This window comes from Mobula birostris, chromosome 5 (genome assembly GCF_030028105.1).
Source record: "Mobula birostris isolate sMobBir1 chromosome 5, sMobBir1.hap1, whole genome shotgun sequence".
Classification (NCBI taxonomy): Eukaryota; Metazoa; Chordata; class Chondrichthyes; order Myliobatiformes; family Myliobatidae; genus Mobula; species Mobula birostris.
In genome coordinates this window covers 398,306-410,386 of record NC_092374.1, presented here as the reverse complement: position 1 = coordinate 410,386, position 12,081 = coordinate 398,306, and the positions used below count along the sequence as shown (strand labels likewise).

Below are 12,081 nucleotides of genomic sequence, written 5' to 3'. Positions count from 1 at the left end.
TGGGAGAGGTCTGGAGGGTTATGGACTGGATGCAGGTCAATGGGACTAACGGAATAATGTTTTGGCACAGACTGAAGGGGCTGAGTGGCCTGTTTTCTGTGCTGTAGTGTTCTGTGGTAAGATAGCAGTGAGCTGTGATCTGGAATATGCTGCATAAAAATGTTATGAAATCAAATGGAATAACTTTCCAAAACGAAATGAGCAACTGCTTGAGGAGCTATGAGGAAAGTATGGAGGAGGACAAAGTAGGTTGGGCTTAATGAATTTAAAGCAGTGTTTCCCAAGCAATTTTAGCCTAATGCTCCCTTCTAAAGCACCTTCATACTTGCCAACACCCCTCTTAGGCACAATATATTTTCCAGCACCCCCAGTGTAAAAACATATCTACCGTATGCTAACATGAGAAAAATTATTTTTATTTGTCTTTAAACCTAGCTTATGCAGTACTCATTCGCTGTACACAGCCTCGATATCAATGTGATCCTTGAGCTCGATGGTTTTTAGCAAGAGTTGAAATATCGATTCGAGTTGTGACAGCAAAATCCTTCATTCTGCACATGTAACAGTGTTGAAACAGTGTTTGTTTTTTGTGAGTATGTGGTTCACTGCACTAAAGTCTATTTCAACAAGGTAGGGGGATGGAGCTGCAATGAAGTGCAGCTTGACTCTTCTTCAAACACCAGGAAACTTCACACGACAGTGTGGCCACATACCACAAAGGCCAAGATTTTTGAAAAGCATTTTTGCTTCTCCAGCATTCTGAATTTTGATTATTTCTTCTTGCAAGCTCTCTTCCTGTTCTTCCACTTGCAAAGAAATGGATTAGTTACCCAATCCAGAATCTCCAGATCATTCAAATCTTTGAATCAATTCTGAAAATCATTCTTCAGTGATTGCATGTGTAAGCAGTACTGTGAGCCATGCTTTCCAAACAAAGAAACTGTAAGACAACTTCTCTCCCAATGTTTTGCTTATATATTTCCAATTTTCCAATAATTTTTGTCTGGATTAAATTGAAAATTTCACTCTGCAGTTTCATATTCAGAATGTTCATCTTGTCATACAGATTGGCTAGGTATAGAACATAGTTCAGGCCCTTCAGCCCACAATGTTGTGCTGACCCTTAAACCCTGCCTCCCATATAACCCCCCACCTTAAATTCCTCCATATACCTGTCCAGTAGTCTCTTAAATTTCATTAGTGTATCTGCCTCCACCACTGACTCGGGCAGTGCATTTCACATACCAACCACTCTCTGAGTGAAAACCTTCCTCTGATATCCCCCTTGATATTGATGCGAGGGAACAGATTGCTGAGCCTCTGGCTAGGATCTTTATGTCCTCGTTGTCCACGGGAATGGTACCGGAGGATTGGAGGGAGGTGAATGTTGTCCCCTTGTTCAAAAAAGGTAGTAGGGATAGTCTGGGTAATTATAGACCAGTGAGCCTTACGTCTGTGGCGGGAAAGCTGTTGGAAAAGATTCTTAGAGATAGGATCTCTGGGCATTTAGAGAATCATGGTCTGATCAGGGACAGTCAGCATGGCTTTGTGAAGGGCACATCGTGTCTAACAAGCCTGATAGATTTCTTTGAGGAGGTGACCAGGCATGTAGATGAGGGTAGTGCAGTGGATGTGATCTACATGGATTTTAGTAAAGCATTTGACAAGGTTCCACACGGTAGGCTTATTCAGAAAGTCAGAAGGCATGGGATCCTGGGAAGTTTGGCCAAGTGGATTCAGAATTGGCTTGCCTGCAGAAGGCGGAGAGTCGTGGTGGAGGGAGTATGTTCAGATTGGAGGGTTGTGACTAGTGGTGTCCCACAAGGATCTGTTCTGGGACCTCTACTTTTCATGATTTTTATTAACGACCTGGATGTTGGGGTAGAAGGGTGGGTTGGCAAGTTTGCAGATGACACAAAGGTTGGTGGTGTTATGGATAGTGTAGAGGATTGTCGAGGATTGCAGAGAGACATTGATAGGATGCAGAAGTGGGCTGAGAAGTGGCAGATGGAGTTCAACCTGGAGAAGTGTGAGGTGGTACACTTTGGAAGGACAAACTCCAAGGCAGAGTACAAAGTAAATGGCAGGATACTTGGTAGTGTGGAGGAGCAGAGGGATCTTGGGGTACTTGTCCACAGATCCCTGAAAATTGCCTCACAGGTAGATAGGGTAGTTAAGAAAGTTTATGGGGTGCTAGCTTTCATAAGTTGAGGGATAGAGTTTAAGAGTTGCGAGGTAATGATGCAGCTCTATAAAACTCTGGTTAGGCCACACTTGAAGTACTGTGTCCAGTTCTGGTCGCCTCACTATAGGAAGGATGTGGAAGCATTGGAAAGGGTTCAGAGGTGATTTACCAGGATGCTGCCTGGTTTAGAGAGTATGCATTATGATCAGAGATTAAGGGAGCTAGGGTTTTACTCTTTGGAGAGAAGGAGGATGAGAGGAGACATGATAGAGGTGTACAAGATATTAAGAGGAATAGGTAGAGTGGATAACCAGCACCTCTTCCCCAGGGCACCACTGCTCAATACAAGAGGACATGGCTTTAAGGTAAGGGGTGGGAAGTTCAAGGGGGATATCAGAGGAAGGTTTTTTACTCAGAGAGTGGTTGGTGCGTGGAATGCACTGCCTGAGTCAGTGGTGGAGGCAGATACACTAGTGAAATTTAAGAGACTACTAGACAGGTATATGGAGGAATTTTAAGGTGAGGGGTTATATAGGATGCAGGGTTTGAGGGTCGGCACAACATTGTGGGCCGAAGGGCCTGTACTGTGCCGTACTATTCTATGTTCTATGTTGAACTTCCCACCCCTTACCTTAAAGCCATGTCCTCTTGTATTGAGCAGTGGTGCCCTGGGGAAGAGGCACTGGCTGTCCACTCTATCTATTCCTCTTAATATCTTGTACACCTCTATCATGTCTCCTCTCATCCTCCTCTCCAGAGACTAAAGCCCTCGCTCCCTTAATCTCTCATTATAATGCATACTCTCTAAACCAGGCAGCATTCTGGTAAATCTCCTCTGTACTCTTTCCAATGGAATGCCACATCTCCACGTAGAACCTCCCAAGCTCTTGTCAACTTTGAGCAAAAATTCAACCACAGTGTCAAAAAAGATCAAAGAAATGTTTTAAGCAGCAGCCTTTTGACAGCCAATGCACTTCAGTGTGAAGAAGCAAGAGTTCCAACTCTTCATCATTGTCTTGGCCTAACTGGTGAAGTATTCTGCTATTTAATGGATGAGCTTTAATTTTGTTGTTAGCATATATTGCAAAAGTGATGCTTGAACAAAGTTACTGGCTGAGTTTTTGGCTGCGAGATGTTGGTGATGAATTACACAATGGATTGTAAACAGAGTTGGAATTTCCTTTTTATATAAATCCCACTAAACCAGCATGGTGACCTGTTATATATGATGTTCCATCTGTTGCACAAGAAATCATGTTCCTAATCGGAATACTTTTCCGCAATATATATTTTCAGTTCGTCGTAGCCTTTTCAGGGTGTCTTTTACAGTAGTGTTTCTGCAATCTTGATGGTTTCATGGCTTCATTAGCCAGTGCAGTATAACAAATAAGACATACGGGGTGTTGCTGATCTGACAGGAAAGAAATAAATCCATACTCCAGGTATATAACATTGTTATTGATGCACTTTCGTAGTTTCTGTTTCTTAGCAGGATTAGAATTCAAGGCTTCACCGCCTTCAAACTCAAATTGCACCATACGTATTTATCCACCATTAATGAGGCTAAATTAAGATAAAAATTTAACACAGACTGCGAATGCCTATCAGATGTTGACAGCAGTGAGTTGACATGAATGGGATGTTGGTAGTGTCACGCAAAGGAACGGCGAGGTGAAGATGAAGACAATCACAACAGTGAAAATTACATTGACAGGTTTTCAGATTGGACTCTGAATGTTAGTCAGAATAGAGCTAGTGTTTGGCAAGCTCCCTTTATAGTATTCTAATTAGCACAATTGATCAATCATGTAAAGTCTCATAATCCCCAAAGATGGTTCATGACTGCACATATGAAGCTGAGGTCACTGAACACCTTGAGGAGTCCTTGAGGTTGGCAGCTTCACTGATTGGCTTTATGTCACCTTTTGGTTCCAGCCAACGCAGTATGATTGCGCGACGTGGGAAATGTACGATAATGCATTTTGGTAAAAGGAACAATTATCTAAATAGATAATGTGCTGACTATTATCTAAATAGGGAAAAGGTGAAGAGGGACTGAGGAGCTCTCGTGCAAGACTTCCAGAAGGTTAATTTGTAGGTTGAGTCTGTGGTAAAGAAGGCAAATGCAATGTTGGCGTTTATTCCAAGGGGAATCGAATATAAAGGCAAGGAGATAACGCTGAGCCTCTATAAGACACTAGACAGGCTGCACTTGGAGTATTGTCAATAGTTTTGGGGCCCATATCTCAGAAGGGATGTGTTGTCATTGGTGAGAGTCCGGAGGAGGTTCGCGAGAATGATTCTGGGAATGAAGGAATTAACGTGTGAGGAGCATTTGGCAAATTTTAGCCTGTACTCAGTGGAATTTAGAAGAATGCGAGGGGGCGGTACTGGATGTAGAGAGGAAGTCTCCTATGATGGGTGTATCCAGAACTACAGGCCGCACTCAAAATTTTAGAATAGAGGTAAGGAGGGATTTTTTTAGCCAAGAGTAGTGAATCTGTGGAATGTTCTGCCACAGACTATCATGGAGGCAAAGTCTGTGGGTATATTTAAGGCAGAAGTTAATCGTTTCCTGATCAGTCAGGGCTTCAAAGGATATGGCGAGAAGGCAGGTGTATGGGATTGAGTCGGATTTGGGATCAGCCATGATGGAATGCCAGAGCAGACTCGATGGGATGAATAGCCTAATTCTGCTCCTGTGTCTTATAGTCTATGGTCTTATGGACATGTTTTCCGTAGATCTGTAGAGAAAGTTGAGAGAGTGTACTTGACTTACCAGCTCTTAACTTGGAAACTGTTGGGCACCCTGGTTGCTAATTTATGTATCCCCAATAATGTCTCTTTGGTTAGTAAGGTTGGGTGAAATTGTTGAGTTTCGTACGTGTTGTGACGACACCTGCAGAGCTATGGTTCTTCCTGTGTTCCAGTGCCTCATCCTTTTTTTTTTGGAAGTGCCTATTGTACTAATGGTCGGTCAGATCTCATGCCTCTTACCATCACCTACCCCGCCCAACCCCAATGCCTTCTTTTCCCATAACTTCCCCTTAGGATACATATCCACCCCCCGCTGGGAATCAGTCACTTAAGGCATAAGGATATGAATAGCTGTCACCAAAGTTGTGGTGTAACTCTAAGGTTTTCTTCTGCAGTTGTACGGAGAGTTCGCAGACCACTTCCGTCTCTCAGAATGTAAACTGGCTATCATCCATTGTGCAGGTCACTCAGACACAATCCTGGTGCAGGCACTTTGGCAAGAAATTATAGAGAAAGGTGAGTGATATTAAATTTCCCCTGCTTTGTTTTTTTGTCTTTCTCAGCAACTGCACCTTCGAGATATAAGATTCTTATGTGTAGCAAAATGTTTCAGGGTGCTTTAGAAGAGCTTTGTCAAACAAACGTTGAAATAAATCATTCTATTAGAAAAAGAAAATAGCCAAAATCTGACAGTGGCGGTTCAGGACTCCAGGAAAATCTGCTGTTCTCAGTAATAGCAACTATAAAGCTAATGGGCCAAAGGTGAAACAAACTGTCACATTTAACTAAGCCTATGTCTGATTGCCAACTCCTTAACTGCATAAGCATCGATCTCTCTAACTTTCAGTAATTTTCCCCCTCCCCCTTTCCCTCGTTATTTCCCCACTCTGGCCTCTTACTTCATATCCTCACCTCCCCTGGTGCCCCTCGCCTTTCCCTTTCTCCCATTAACTACCTTCCTTTCTTATCAGATTCCTTCTTTTCCAGCCCTTCGCCTTTTCCATCTGTTTCTTCCTCCTCCTCCCCCCCTTCTCTCCACCACCTTATTCTGCCATCTTCCGCCTTCCTTTTTCACTCAGTCGTGGCACACGTTGGTATTGGTGACATAGGCAGGAGAGGGGTAGAGGTCCTGCGCAGTAAGTTTAGGAAGTTAGGAAGGAGGTTGAAGAACAGGACCTGGGGACCTGGGGAAGTTCAGAACAGGGAGATAGCGCAGATGAATGAGAGGCTGAGGAGATGGTACAGGGGGCAGGGTTGCAAGTTCTTCGATCATTGGAACCTTTTCTGAGGAAGGAGTGACGTGTGCAAGTGGGGTGGGTTGCACCTGAACTGGGGGGAACCGATATCCTGGGAGGGAGGTTTGCAAATGCTGTTGGGGAGGGTTTAAACTAGATTTGCAGGGGGATGGAAACCAAAGTGAAGGGGCAGAGGATGGGGTAGTTGGCGCACAAGTAGAGACAGCTTGTAATGATACAGCAAAGATGCACTCAGCCAGGTGGTTTGAGAGTTGTCTATTTTAATGCAAGGAGAATCATAAACAAGGTGGATGAACTTAGAGCATGGATCAATATGTGGAACTATGATGCTGTGGCCATTACAGAGACCTGGATGTCTCAGGGGCAGGAATGGATGCTGAGTGTGCCAGGTTTAGATGTTTCAAAATGGGCAGGGGGGTAGGTAAAAGACGTGGGGGGGGGGTGGCATTGTTAATCAGGGGTAGTATCACGACTGCAGAAAAGGAGGAAGTCATGGAGGTATTGTCTACCAAGTCATTGTGGATCAAATTCAGAAACAGGAAGGGGGCAAAAATTCTACAGGGTGTTTTTTTATACCCCCCCCCCCCAATAGTAATAGAGACATCAAGGAGCATATTGGGAGGCAGATTCTGGAACGGTGCAAAAATAGTTGTTGTGATGGGTGGCTTCAACTTTCCTAATGTTGACTGGCATCTCCTTGGAGCAAGGGGTTTAGATGGGGTGGAGTTTGTTGGGTGTGTTCAGGAAGGTTTCCTGGCGCAATACGTAGATATTTTCCAACTGATCTAAGTCCAATGTGGAGAGCCATTGAGATTAATTCTGCCATCAGCTTATTGTGATGATAGGCAAATTGCAGTGGGTCCAGGTCTTTGCTGAGGCAGGAGTTCATTCTACCCATGACTAACCTCTCAAAGCATTTCATCACTGTAGATGTGAGCGCTACTGGGCAAGAGTCATTAAGGCAGCTCACACTACTCTTCTTCAGGATTGGCTAGCACAAGTTTTCAGAGCCATTACCAGGTACTCCACTGGGGCCTGTTGCCTTGCGAGGGTTCGCCCTCCTTAAAGTCAAATTAAAATCAGCATCGGAGACAGAGATCACAGGGTCACCAGGTGCAGCAGCAATCTTCACAGCTGCAGTTACATATTCCCTTTCTAAGCAGGCATAGAAGGTGTTGAGCTCATGGGACAATGAAGTGTCGCTGCCCTTTATGCTATTGGGTTTTGCTTTGTAGGAAGTAATGTCCTGCAAATCCTGCCAGAAATGTTGTGCGTCCAATGTCACCTCCATTCTCACTTGAATTGTCTCTTTGCCCTTGAAATAGCCCTCCGCAAATCTTACCTGGTTTTCTTGTACAGACCTGAGTCACCAGACTTGAATGCCACAGATCTAGTCCTTAGCAGACGATGTACCTCCTGGTTCATCCATAGCTTGTGGTTTGGGAATGTACAGCAAGTTTTCAAGGCACACACTCATCCACACGTGTTTTAATGAAGTCGATAACAAATGCAGCATACCCATCAAGATCCAAAGATAAATACCTGAATACAGTTCAACCCACCACTTGCAGCTCGTTCCACACTCTCATCCCCCTCACGTTCCCCTTAAACATTTCAACTTTCACCCCATAATCCATGACATCCAATTTTAGTCTCACCCAATCCTCGGGGGGAAAAAGCCTACTTGCATATATATTTGCTACAACTTGTCCATCTGCCACACAATAGCTTTAGTTCCCACCCCTTACACAGATCACTTTAAGACCTTGGAACAACACTAGCAAATCCCCCTACTAACATACTGTTCATTGTCTAGTTCCAGTACAATCCACCCCCTCCAAGAGAGACTGACACAGAAGAGAGGTATACGGACCCATGTGTAGGCAAAAGGGACTGGTTTAATTCGCCATTTTTAGATTAATTAGTTCACCACAGCATCGTAGGCTATAGGAAGAGCCTGTTCCTGTGATGTAATGTTCTATGGTGTGTTGTAAAGGTTGTTGAAAGTTCTTCTCAGTTGTAAATTATCTAGTTCGGCAGGCAAATGGCTGTGAGATGTTAGAGTCAATTTCCCAGGAGGGAGTGACTGATCATCACAATGTGGAGAAATTTCTGCTCATCCATTGTTGGATATTGAGCAAGCTGACAAATTATAGCTGATGAAGGGATCGGAAAGGTAAGAATCATCACCGATGTATTGAAAAGATGTAACATTTTTGAGTAGCAATATATAGGTGAGGATGGAAGGTGTCAAGGAGATTTCCTAACTCCAGCCCACTTAACCACCCCACCTCACCAACACCCCAGCAATTCTTTTCCTCCCACAGAAGCCACTGGACCTGCTGAGTTCCTCCAGTAAATTGTTTGTTGTGCCAAAATGCCCCTCCTGCTTATTTATCTCTAGCACTGGTGTCTTTTCAGAGTTGGGTGACAGCAGGTTGATGAGCTCCATGGATCGGATGCAGACTCTGAGTATGAAGCTTGTGTCGCTTGGAAAAGTTTACGCTGGGACCCCACGCTATTTCCCACTTGGTAAGTACAGATCGCATATCCATGACTGTGAGATTGGGGGTGGGAGGGAGGAAGGATTCAATGCAAGCACAGTGGAAAGGAGACTTCTACTGTAGTATTAACTATCGTCTCCATCCACACTGTGTTTGGCACATTTAATTCTTTAGAGATACAACATGAAACAGACCCTTCTGACTCAATGAGCCAGACCACCCAGCAACCCCTCTGTTTAATCCTAGCGGAATCAGAACACAATTTGACAATGATTAATTGACCTACTAACCAGTGCATCTTTGGACTGCGGTAGGAAGCCCACATGGTTCACGGGTAAAGTTCTGTTTAGGTGACACTGGAATTGGACTCCAAACTCTGGAACACCTAGAGCTGTAATAACATCGGACTGACTGCTACACTACTGTGGCGTACATAGTCTCTCCATCCAAACTATGTGTCTGGCTCTGTGTGATGGGCACATGAAACAGTCACGCACCCCATGGCTAGAATTGTATATTAGGTTATGAGTGAGGAGTCGGAAGTTGCTGATGGACTGGTCTGGTGTGGGGTGGAGTCACCCGGACGGGTATTTGACTGCCTCTTATCTTTGCAGAGTTCTTGGTGCAGTATCTGGAACAGCAATCGTGTGTGCTCTCCTGGGACACAGGCTTTGTAACTTACACCATGCAGGAGATAGGAATATCCTTTCCGAGACTGCTGGAGGTGTACACACAACTCTTCAAAACACGGGTACAGACAGATTGGAAGGTCCTCTTTGGGCTCTCTATTAGAGAGAGAGAGAGAGTGTGTGTGTGTGTGTGTGTGTACGTACCCTGGACCGCAGGGATATTGTTTTGTTTGGTTGTGTATGTATACGGTCAGATGATAGTGAACACAGATTTGAACTTGCATTAAGGTTGGTGCGTGTGTGCATGCATTTGGGTAAGGGGTGTGTATGTGTCTGTACATTAGGTTTAGTTGAGTGTGTGTGTGTTTCACTAATACAAGTCTCACTACCATGGACCTGATTGCTTGCTGACTGTAATTTCTAACTTATTTTGATATGCTCTTGCTTTAGGATCCTTATTGGCAGAGGGTTAAAAAGCCCCTCCACTTGCTGGAGTGTATTCATGTTCTTCTCAGTGCTTATGTGCAAGAACCTAACAAAGTTGCAGCCCATGAGAGGTGAGTTGCAGATCCTTTGTAATGTGAGCTCTACAGTTCAGTGCTCTGAATATAATGGGTGTTTTTTTCTGCTATCTTTCACTAAATGTTGTTTCGTTACAGGCGGCGTTTCACTAACTACTGCTTGGATGTGATTGGTCGGTTCCTTGTCGAGCTTCAGTCAATGAGCCCCACTTGTGCCTTACAGACGACAATTGGAAATTTCAAATCATTGCAGTCTAAGCTTGATCGCCTGCAATGACAACTTACTGGAGCTCCGCAACACGTCATTGCTACGTCTCCATGAGTCTGTACAATATTGCCGTCCAATTGTACTCTACTTCAGATGGTATTTCATAAACCAGCATTCTGAATTTTCCAGCAAAGCAAAACTGCAGATATTCAGCCTGGGTATTGATTGTGCTGAACACATTCTGAAAGAGCAGAGTTTGCATTACTCACTCAGCTCACCGTGTGCACTCCTGCTGCAGAGATCCTAATGAATATTTCTCATTGAAGAGGTGCTGCCTATCATCAGGACATCCAATTCCCTTGTTTTTATGTACTCGGTTTAAAAATGTATTAATTTTTAATGTAAATTAGTTTTCTGCTGAAATTTAATAAAAGTGAACCTTCGATAATTTGAGGAGTATGTCTGGAAGTGAATTTACTCTGTGAACAAACAGATATACTTGGGCACTGCTGATTTGGCACACACAATTTCACATTCACATTGTTCAGTACACATCCTCCTTGTACTGCCCAGGAAAATGCAGGCAGCTGTTCCTGGGATAATATAGCACCATATCAGAAAGTTGTTTTCAAATAAAATAGTCAGAGATTATATCACTAATTCTGTCAAATTGAACTTTCAGTAGATTTGTGCCACTTCAGCAGTCAGACAAGTTGATGTGGGTCTTGACTAATACAGTCCAATCTGAGTAAGGACAGCAGTTTCCCTTTTAGAGAAGACATGCTAGAATAACTAAATGTGTTCAGGCTTCTTGCAGACCAAACCTGGCAGCCTCAATGACCTGTGGTTAATATAGAGCATAGAACAATACACTACAGGAACAGACCTTCAGCCAACAATGTTGTGCCAGACTAATTAGCAATGAGATGGCTAACTAATCTCTTGTGCCTACACAATGCCCATATCCTTCCATTTTCTTCACAGTGATGATGCTGGAGAGGTAGTAACTAATTTGGCAGGGGGGTGGGAACCAGAGTGATAGTGCTGAAGATGAGGTAGCTGATTTACAGAGGCAATGTGTAATGAAGAGAGTCTAAAATTGCAGTCACTGGATGAGTTGCAACATAAAAGGCAGACGAATTTGAAAAGGGTGAATGCAGGACTGAAGGTGTCATATTTTAATGTGCGCAGTGTACGGAATAAGGTAGATGAACTTGCAGCACAGTTACAGATTGGCATGTATGATGTTGTAGGCATCATGACTGAAAGAAGATTATAGCCTGGGACTTATTAAGATCATTCAGGAGGCTGATAGGACGTAGAGAGGTAATTACACCCCAGGTACAGGACACAGGAAACTGGGTGATAGGAAGGGGAAAGGGGTTAAGGAGGCAGTTCAGAGTACCCCTGTGGCCATTACTCTCAACAAAAGGATACTTTGGGTACTCTTGGGGGGCGGGGGGGGTGATATAACAGGAATGTCTCAATGGTCAGGTCTCTGGCATTGAGTCTGCCTCTGAATCCGAAGCGAAGGGCAGTGGTGGGGAGCGGGGGAAGAAGAGGCACTCTGTGGTTACAGGGGATTCATTAGAGGTATGGACAGGAGGTTCTGTAGGTGAGAACAAGAATCCCAGATAGTATGATGCCTTTTGGGTCCGGAATATCTCAGATCGAGCCCTCAGCATTCATAAGTGGGAGGGTGAACAACCAGAAGTTGTCAGTGTAGGTACCAATGACATGGGTAGGATGAGTACTGAGGTTATGAATAGGGTGTTCACAGAGTTAGGTGCTAAGTTAAAGGGCAGGACCTCCAGGATTGCTACCTGTGCCACATGCTAGTGAGGTCAGAACTAGGAAGATTATACAGTTCAATATGTGGCTAAGAAGCTGGTGTAGGAGGGAGGGCATAAGATATTTGAATCATTGGGTTCTCTTCCAGAGAAGGTGGGACCTGTACAGAAGGGACAGTTTGCACCTGAACTGGAGAAGGGATTAATATCCTTCCATTATATCCTAATATC

General features: G+C 44.1%; 1 protein-coding gene across 4 annotated transcripts in view; it reads left to right on the top strand.

Annotated features, from left to right (window-relative positions):
• Positions 1 to 10,500, top strand: part of nup155 (nucleoporin 155) — a 244,979-nt gene extending 234,479 nt beyond the window's left edge. For 3 of the 4 annotated variants that reach the window (XM_072257447.1, XM_072257446.1, XM_072257449.1), the window contains 5 exons: positions 5,338 to 5,458; positions 8,620 to 8,730; positions 9,317 to 9,453; positions 9,782 to 9,888; positions 9,991 to 10,500. In XM_072257447.1, the coding sequence (XP_072113548.1) occupies positions 5,338 to 5,458; positions 8,620 to 8,730; positions 9,317 to 9,453; positions 9,782 to 9,888; positions 9,991 to 10,129 (615 nt within the window). In that variant the 3' untranslated portion in view covers positions 10,130 to 10,500. Of the gene's footprint in view, positions 1 to 5,337; positions 5,459 to 8,619; positions 8,731 to 9,316; positions 9,454 to 9,781; positions 9,889 to 9,990 lie in introns of those variants that run through there. The other variant, XM_072257448.1, reaches the window with a different exon arrangement.
• The last annotated feature ends 1,581 nt before the right edge of the window (positions 10,501 to 12,081 follow it).